The 9,985-nt window shown below is 46.3% G+C and overlaps 1 protein-coding gene across 1 annotated transcript in view; it reads left to right on the plus strand.

Annotated features, from left to right (window-relative positions):
* Nucleotides 1–2,903: 2,903 nt before the first annotated feature.
* SLC27A2 (solute carrier family 27 member 2) overlaps nt 2,904–9,985 on the plus strand; it is a 40,825-nt gene continuing 33,743 nt past the window's right edge. The window contains exon 1 of the mRNA XM_038580393.1: nt 2,904–3,472. Coding sequence (XP_038436321.1) covers nt 2,995–3,472 — 478 coding nt within the window. The 5' untranslated portion in view covers nt 2,904–2,994. The remainder of the gene's footprint in view (nt 3,473–9,985) is intronic.

Below are 9,985 nucleotides of genomic sequence, written 5' to 3' on the forward strand. Positions count from 1 at the left end.
GGAGATATAAGATGATAGCAGTAGTTCCAGGAAGACTATTCGCCCGGTGGAAGAGTGCAAGGTGGACCCCAAGCTTGAAGCGCTAGAATCATTGGGAAAAAGCATTCCAAGATATGTAATATTAACTCTACTCCAGCTCTGTGGGTGAGCCTTGATTGGCTTAAAGTAATCAACATTTCTGTTCCCTAGACCACAAAGATCAGTCTGGAGATGGGCACATAACCCAATCAGAGATTTTATTTTTTCTTTAAATAAGAACTCCTAAAAAATTTTTTCTTTTTTTTTTTAAGATTGTATTTATTCATTCATGAGAGACACAGAGAGAGAGACAGACAGACAGACACAGGCAGAGGGAGAAGCAGGCTCCATGCAGGAAGCCCGATGCAGGACTCAATCCCAGGACCCCAGGATCACTACCTGAGCCAAAGGCAGACCCTCAACCACTGAGTCCCCCAGGTGCCACTTAAAAAAAGATTCTTATGTTTCTGTCTGAAGTTGACATGGGAAGCATGTAACCCTAAAGGGTTAGTTGACAGTCATCTTTGGATGATGATGGGAGAGCCTCCATGAGACCTGAGGAGGTGGAGCCAAGAAGTGGTAGAAGGGAAAAGGGGTCCAGGTCCTAGCACTTAAGACATCAATGAAGGCTCATCCAAAGCCTGTCCTACCCCCAGACTCTATGGTTACTGCTTAAATTCCTATTTCTATGTAAGCCAGTTTGGGTCTTGTCTTCTTTCATTTGTGCCTGAAGAACTGCTGATGCACAAGGCTAAAGCAATCCTCAGAATAAGAGGGAAAAAAGGGGGCTAGCTCTCTGGAGAGTAGCTATTCAAAGACATGACAAGAGGGGTCTAGGAGGCTAAGTAACTAGCCATGAAGTTGAGTGACATCTGTGAAGCCCCTCCATAGCCCAAGAGGAGTTCTCCAGACAGAGGCCACAGGGGTGGTACTGGAATGTAAAGAGAAGGCTAGGGCTGGCTCTGAGCTTCAACGTGAAAGAAGTGCCAACAAGAATAGTTTCTTTTTTCTCTAAGATTTTATTTATTTATTCATGAGAGACAGAGTCAAAGGCAGAGACAGAGGCAGAGGGAGAAGCAGAGGGAGAAGCAGCTCCACGCAGAGAGCCCAATGTGGGACTCGATCCTGGGATTCCAGGATCACACCCCGAGCTGAAAGCAGACACTTAACCGCTGAGCCACCCAGGAGTCCCAGTTTCTGTCCGACGACTCCTTTGATTAACACTACGGCCTACTCCTCAGGGATAACCAAAGCCTCCTACCCATCCCCAGAGAAATGATGCAACCAATCACTGCAGGATAGCTGGATCTGCCATGAAAGATTCAGGAAAAGGCAAAGGAAGAGTTGATTGAGCAGGTCCCAGGAATAAAAAGAGGGTAAAGTGGTTGTTAAGGGAGGGCCCTGGGGCCAAACAGATATCAGTTTCAAAACTCAGACGTCACCCACTAGCTGCCTTAATTTACCTAAGTGTCCTTTTCCTGTCTGTAAATGAGCATGAAAGTGCCACCTTTAGATGACTATGAGGCTCCAAAAATATATTATAAGGAAGTCCCTAGCAGAGTGTGGGGCAGGAATAGGTGTTCATTACTTGTGGTTATCCCACAAGCATAAGATGGATGAATGCAGGAAGACAGGAGAGGAAGAAAGTAGAACACTGATTTCCTTAGATCCTGACCCCCTTCGGTAGCAAGCAGCAAGTACTCACTTTACAGAAGCAGCACTAAGGGAAATTAAAAGACAGGATCACGGCCGGGGTGGGGGGTATGGGGGGGGGAGTTGTTTTTGTTTTTAAAAAAGGCTTTTGAGAAATGGGATTGCCTACTCAATTTCCTCCTGTTAGAACCCCTTAGTAAATGTCTGTTGAATTGGGCTAACACCATTTTCTTCAACATATAAGAGAGAAAAAAATCACTTAGGATGAAATATTAAAAGTCAAACAGACAAAGAGAAGTCTAATATGGCCAGAGCTTGATTTCAGCTGGCAGAGCGTCAGTGACCCTACCTCACCCCCAGTCTGGGCTGGCTGGGCCCGCCCGGGCCAACTCCTACCAGAGTGTCCTGTCCCTACCCACAGCCCAGGGACTGGGATGAGGTCAGGGTGACAACCGCTGGTGGCTTCTGTTCAACCTTGAAAATCCTTGTCACATTAGACTGCCCAGCAACTGGGCGGCGGGGGAGGAGGGGGTGGGGATGTACAAATCTGAAAAACAGGGAGAGACGAGGTGGAAAGCCTCTGGGACCAGTGGCACCTGCTCCCCATGACTGATTAATAACCAGACTCTCTCACATTTATAAGGCGCTTTACTAATACTAACAGTGCGTCATTTCTAAGGTGTTTTTTTTTTTTAATTTTTTATTTCTTCATGATAGAGAGAGAAAGGGAGGCAGAGGGAGAAGCAGGCTCCATGCAGGGAGCCTGATGTGGGACTCGATCCCCGGACTCCAGGATCGCGCCCTGGGCCGAAGGCAGGCGCTAAACCGCTGCGCCACCCAGGGACCCCCCAGTGCGTCATTTCTAGAAGGCCTTCTGCTGGTGGTAGCAGTGAAGAACCCTACGCCTACAATAACTCCTCTGATCCCAACGTCGGCTAAGTGCGTCTGGTCATCACCATTTTGACAAGGTAGCTGTGGCTCCAAAGTTTAAAGTACTTGGGTCACAAGGCAGACCCACAGCCCCCCCCCACCCCCCGCCTCGCTCCAGCTCCGAGCCGCCAAGCATCCTCCTCCCTGGGGCGGCCCGCGCCCAGGTGGCTGCACACCCACAAAAGGGCGGGCTCAGCGGGCCGCACGCGCCCCGCGCCCCCGCAGTCCCGCCTCCGGTCTACCTGCCGAGCGCCGCCCGGGTGCCCGCAGCGCAGACGCCCCGTCGCCCCAGCCGCCGCCCCCTGCCGTCCGCCCGCAGCCCTCCCCGCCGCCGCGCTGCACGCCCCGAGCGCACCCACTGTCCTCGCGGGGACAGGCGGCCCCGCCACCGTCATGCTGCTCGTCGTCTACACGGCCCTGGCGGGGCTGCTGCTCCTGCCGCTCGCCGTGAACCTCTGCTGCCCCTACTTCTTCCAGGACGTACGGCACTTTCTGCAGTTGGCCAGCGTGGCCCGGCAGGTGCGCAGCTACGGGCGGAGGCGGCCGGTGCGCACCATCCAGCACCTCTTTAGGGAGAAAGCGCGCCAGCTGCCGCACAAGCCGTTCCTGCTCTTCCGCGACGAGGTGCTCACCTACGCGCAGGTGGACCGGCGCAGCAACCAGGTGGCGCGGGCGCTGCGCGACCACGTCGGCCTGCGCCAGGGAGACTGCGTGGCGATCTTCATGGGCAACCACCCAGCCTACGTGTGGCTGTGGCTGGGGCTGGCCAAACTGGGCTGTGCCATGGCGTGCCTCAACTGCAACATCCGCGGGAAGTCTTTGTTGCACTGCTTCCAGTGCTGCGGCGCGAAGGTGCTGCTGGCCTCGCCAGGTGAGCCCGGGGAGCGCCAGCCCTGGCGATGGGCTCCTCCGCACCGTGACAAACCCGCCACGCCGTGGTGTAGGGGGTTGGAAAGGGAAGTTCAGATGCAGATGCGAACTGGAAGTGTAGAGGAAGGGGCTGGCAACCCTTCCCCCAAAACGCTGATCCTTAGAACATCCCGTTGTGGAAGCCGTGCCAGGCACTGTGTTAAGCGCCAAGTGTGCCTTTTAAGCGTAACATCGGAGAGGGTCTACTATCCGGCTTCGTAGATGAGACCATTGAGGCCAGAGCTTATGTCCCAGGTCACAGAGCTATCTGCCTCCAGAATCCAAGCTCTTAAGCAAATACTGACAACAACTGCATTAAAATGCAGAGTCTTGTGTGAACTCCAGAGCGTACAGAATGTTCTCATCTCTGCTGTTTGATTCGTTATGTGATCGTGAGAAAGTCACTTTCCCTCTCTGTTCCTTGGTTTCCTCCTCTAATGGAGGATCTTCACGGCTGCTTCCAGCTCTGAAATGCCTTTCTAGATTCTCCCTGCAGAGAGAAGGTTACCCCACTTGCTCCCCAAGAAGACTTTAGGGATCTGCTGCAGTGCCCTTAGAAGCCCCCATTACTTCTGTAACCAAAGTGATCTTTGGTTCTGTAGTTACCTCTTGCCACACTTCAACAAGACCTGAAAGTGGCAACCTCTTGCTCTAGTGGTTACCAGGCCAGGAAGAAACCAAGAACCTGTGACCCACAGGACTGCTGCTTTTCCTTCCTAGAAAGGGAATAAGGACTAGGAGTTGCTTCTCACTCTGTCAGTAAGGGGAGGCCCAACCAGGTGTGAGCTGAAAGCCATAAAGAAATAGAGAACCAGGAAGGCCTTTCTGTGCCAACCCCTATGCTCAGTGCTTTCATTACTCTCAGAGATTACAGTTGGTATCAGTTGTTAGACAGTTGAGAAAACTGAATCTTAAAATCCCAGCCCAGTTGCCATCCAATTTCAAAGTCCATGAATTCCCACCCACCCCCACATCCCATCGTGCTGCATTCTTCTACACGGATGTAGTGTTAGAGCTGGAATTGATGAGCGGAGCATCCTCTGCTCTCCCCCTAGATTTCATAACTAAGAAAACTGAGGCAAGCTAAGCATCTTGCCTAGTGTTGCAGAAAAATGTTGGCTTGCTCATGGGAAACCAAGAAACTGTCCCACCTGTTTTATGTAGCATAAAATCATCCAGAAAATGAAGGTTTTGTGAAAATGTTTAAAAGCAGATCAACTTAAAGGCAGCCAAGTTATTTAAAGAGAGTGATCCCCTCAAGAAAATTCCCAACAATTTCTAGTTGCCTGGGAAAAGAGACAACTTAACCTCTTAGTAACGGGAAGACTCTTAAACCTTTTGGTTCCAAAGAGTTATTATCACAGTGATCTTTTTCCTATTTGAGGGGGGATTTAAATGCTGTTTACCTGCATAGTACCTCAGTCTCCCTGTGAGGGAGGTCAGGGACTGCAGATATTGGTTCTGTAATCAAGTCAGAAACACAACCAGGTATCCCCTTTCCCACTCAGGCAATCGTCCCCTGCCATTGAGCATTATGTTTAGGTCTGTGTATGTGGAGAGTATGTGAAATGTGGACACTCAGATCCAATTTGAACCAAACTATCCAGTGTACCTAACAGCACTCTGGCAATAAATTGACCTTTGAGAGAAGCCACACATTTGGAAAACATTCCATCTTTCCCGATTACTCAGAAACCATGGTATGTCATGCAGAATTACGCTCTGACCTACAAAGGAGGTTAACATGAAGTCCAAAGTTTGGTGCTTTTAAAGATGCTTATGTATAAAGGTGCTGAATGGACTTCTTAGAATTGTTTTTTAAAGATTCATTTGAGAGAGGGAGATTAGAAGAAGTAGGCAGAGGGACAGAGAGAGAGCCTCTTCAAGCAGATTCCCGGCTGAAAACAGAGACCAACACAGGACTTGTCTCCTAACCCTGAGATCAGGACCTGAGTCAAAACTAAGGGTCAGATGCCCAACCAAGTGAGCTAACCAGGCGCCCCTAGAATTCTTTAAAGTTGGAAGGAATCTGAGAGAAATCCTAATCCTATAATCTTCTAACTTTAATGAGTATGTTATTCTTCAACAAAAATGTTTAGAAAAGAAACTTTAATGTGCACAGGAATCGCTTGATAACCTTATTTTAAAAAAACAGATTTCTAAAAATATAAAATTAAATTAAATTAAATTAAATTAAAAACAGATTTCTGAGCCCCTTCCCCCAAAAGCACTGAATCAGTAGAACTGTGGTTTGACCCGGTAATCTGAATTTTTATAGCAAGTTCCCTCCCACGATTTTAAAGCAAATGGTCTGAGGACTAGGCTTTGAGAAACGGTCTAGTTTCTGCTTATCTTATGTGGTTAAAAAAACAAAGGCTCTGAAGGGTGGTATCAATTGCCCAAGAGTCACATGGCCGGTTAGCAACAGAGAGCTGGGAACAGAGCCCATGCGGGTTTTTTTGTTGTTTATTCACTTCCAAGGCACTTATTCTTTTACACCACCTAAACATAGTACATAAAAGTGAGATGTTTTAGAAATATTGCAGTGGCTACAATTCAACAGAGTTTAACTCTGTACTTTGAACTTCAGCCTCAGGGCTTGTGGACTAGTAAGAGTTCGTGATTTCCAACTAGCTATCAGATTCTGGAGTCTATGCGAAAGACCAGCACAGTGGCATTTATCATGAAGATTGATCCAGTTGCTGTGAATTTTCGTGACTATTTGTTTTGTTTTGTTTTTAATTTTTTAATTAATTATTTATTTATGATAGTCACAGAGAGAGAGAGAGAGAGAGAGGCAGAGACACAGGCAGAGGGAGAAGCAGGCTCCATGCAGGGAGCCTGATGTGGGACTTGATCCCGGGTCTCCAGGATCACACCCTGAGCCAAAGGCAGGCACCAAACCACTGAGCCACCCAGGGATCCCCAGCAAAATCCACTTTAAATCAGGTGTTAATGTGATTGAATCTGAAGAAAGCTAGGGTTCAGATTATGCTGCACATTGAGTGTAAGTGTCCAGTATTTAAAAAGGACCTTCCCATAGCCTCTGATGCAAATAGGGAAGTAGATAACTGGTAGATGGGTGACAGGGTTGCTTATGGATACCAAATGATAACAATTATGTAAGTCTTGATATAACCTGGCAACCTCATGACAAAGAATTACCCTTGATTCCAGGGCTATTTAGAAAGCAAGGGTTTCCATAAATAAGAACTTTAAGAGAAATGAAAAATAGCATTAAGAAGCTATATAAGGGGATTCCTGGGTGGCGCAGCGGTTTAGCGCCTGCCTTTGGCCCAGGGCGCGATCCTGGAGACCCGGGATCGAGTCCCACGTCAGGCTCCCTGCATGGAGCCTGCTTCTCCCTCTGTCTGTGTCTCTGCCTCTCTCTCTCTCTCTCTCTTCCTCACTGTGTGCCTATCATAAATAAAGTAAAAAAAAAAAAAAAAAGAATGCTTTAAAAAAAAAAAAGAAGCTATATAGGTACATAAAGGTGAGTATGTATGTCCCTGTTAAAGATTTACTTATTCCTTGTGGGACTTAACCTTGATTAAACACTTTTCTGACCGCAGCGCGATTTGTTCTGTGTGGGGAGGGAGACGGGTGATTGCATGCCTCTATCTGCGGGGTGTTCTAACATGTATTGTGTTGATGTACGGACTAGACAGTAGGTTTTTTTTTTTAAGATTTAATTTATTTATTCATGAGAGACACAGAGAGAGAGGCAGAGACATAGGCATAGGGAGAAGCAGGCTCTATGCAGGGAGCCTGATGTGGGACTGGATCCCGGGTGTCCAGGATCACACCCCAGGCTGAAGGCGGAGCTAAACCGCTGAGCCACCCGGGCTGCCCTAGACAGTAGGTTATTAAATGCTATAATTCCAAACTGGCAATGTTAAAAATACCAAATCACAATTACAAATGGCATTTGAAAAACTGTTTTCAGACTATCTCCGAAGACTGTTAGGAACTAGTTTGTGATTCGGTTGCCTTTTTGTTTTGTTTTTTTGTTTTTTGTTTTATTTTTTTTTCAATTTTTTTTTATAAATTTATTTTTTTATTGGTGTTCAATTTGCTAACATACAGAATAACACCCAGTGCTCATCCCGGTTGCCTTTTTGAATGAAGGAAAGATAAGCCTCAATCCCGACCATTTCACAGTCATCCTGAGATTTTGATCAAAGCACATTTCCTTCCACTGCCTCCTTTTCAGATCCTACTTTTTTTGATAAACATTTCTGGGGTGTTTTATTTAATTCAGTAAGATATCCATTCAATGAGGCAGTCAAGTAGCAGAACAAGCTGCTAGATTGTTCCTATCTTTCCTATCAGAAAGCTGACAGGTTAGCCAGTAGTATCTTGCCACCTTGGTGATGAAGATTGGTTCAGCTCGCCACTGCATGCTCTCCCTGCTTTCTAGTAATGGGCCCATGCAGTCATAAATTTCTCTTCTTCTCTTATTCAGGAAGGAAGGAAGGAAGGAAGGAAGGAAGGAAGGAAGGAAGGAAGGAAGGAAGGAAGGAAGGAAGGGAGAAAGGCAGAGAAACTTCATATGCTACCTTGATTTCCCTTTTTTTTTTAAACAAAACAGATTTTAAGGAAGGGAGGGAAATGTAATCACTCAATTTTCCATCACTCAAGTATGCAATGCTTTCTCTGAGGTTCTATTTCAATCCACAACTTAAACCTCGACTAATGAGGTACCAACAGATCTACGCTACACCATTCAGACCACTTTCTGTGAATATTGTTTTCACACCCAAGCTTCAGTAAAACTCAAGGTTATGCTTTTCAAAACAGATGAACAAAATATTGTCAGTATTACCCTTAAAAGGGAGATCCACATGCTTTGTTTAACAGAACTGAGCAGAAGGTCGAGTAGACAGCATCTGATATAAAGTAAGGCACTCTTTCAAAACTTGAACTTGAATGGCTAGTGTAAGAGTGCAAAAATCCCATAAACCTAGTTTATTTCTGTTTATTTTATATGTATCTTTCTATACATAGGCTCACTGAGCCTCTGTCTTCATGTGTAGGAACAGGATTACTGTATCTGTATCACAGCGTTCTCATGAAAATTATGTGATGTGATACTATACAAATTGTTCTATACAAATAAAAAGAGTAAGGCTTTGTTATCAGTAATGATGCAAAGTGTAGTGGATGCTGTGATGGACAACCCAAATCCCCCCTTCAGGACTGAGATGCTCATTCCTCAGCTGCTGGGAGCATTGGCAGTTGAAGCTCTCATCCAGGACCCTCTCCAGGACTCGCGCTTGTTCAAAGAGCACCATTGTGCCCAAAGTCAAGCACTACCACTCCCAGCCTGCATCCAACAACTGGTTCATGGGCAGGGGTGAAAGTACAGTCCACTTCCCTTAGTTTGGGACAATCCTGAAGGGCCATCCCAGGCCCAAAGTCCCCACAGGATCAGAGAATCAGTTGAACAAGGTCACTGTGTAGCTGCACTAATGTCCAACATTGCCCTCTATCTAGTCTGCTTCCCCTGCAATCTGACAGATGTCATTACCAAATGCATTCTTAGGTGTAAATCTCAGAACAGAGTTCTCAAGAGCTCAGCCTGTGCCAAGTAGAGCTTGTGCATCCTCGTTGATTGCCACTTTTCAGTAAGCAGACTTCACAGTAAGAATTAACACACACACTACACAAAATTTGCAAAGGAGAAAACATGTAGGTCCAGTTGTATTTATAAAAGACTTAAAGAAAGGCACTAAATATAAAAATGATAGTTTATAGAAATCCAGAATTTCCCTTCAAATTTCAGTTTTTATATCAGCACCTCTAGTTTAAAGGAAGGCTGCTACTATCAGACAGATTAGGTGTGTCCTAATATGGTTGGTGAGTCACTGGAACCTCAAGTCAATGCCCAAATGCAAATTCTACACCAGCAGCCCAGAGAACATGTAGGGAAATTGTGTTGGGCAGGAGCAATGGCCTTTCCTTCAGATGATATGACTTCTATGAAAGGTATCACAAACTAAATGCCAACCAAAAGCTGGATAGGAACATGAATGCAGTAGAAGATGGATGATGCCAAATTGCTTGAATTGTGATCAAGCATGACACTTGCTTAATTACATTTTCTTTTTTTAAAAAAATGGAATGTAAATTTCATGCTGAAAAATGTATTATGGGGGCAGCCCCAGTGGCGCAGTGGTTTGGCACCGCCTGCAGTCTGGGGTGTGATCCTGCAGACCCGGGATGGAGTCCCACGTTGGGCTCCCTGCGTGGAGCCTGCTTCTCCCTCTGCCTGTGTCTCTGCCTCTCTCTCTCTCTCTGTGTCTATGAATAAATAAATAAAGTCTTTAAAAAGAAAAAAAAGAAAAATGTATCATGGTCTTACCTGCAATCCATTTGCCCAGACTTATGCCAGGGACTTGGTCCCTACCTGCATTCTGGCCTCTTCTCCCAACCTTCTTTCCCTCAGTCAACTTTAGCCTCTTTTAGTTACTTT

The sequence above is a fragment of the Canis lupus genome, chromosome 30 (genome assembly GCF_011100685.1).
Source record: "Canis lupus familiaris isolate Mischka breed German Shepherd chromosome 30, alternate assembly UU_Cfam_GSD_1.0, whole genome shotgun sequence".
In the NCBI taxonomy this organism is placed as follows: Eukaryota; Metazoa; Chordata; class Mammalia; order Carnivora; family Canidae; genus Canis; species Canis lupus.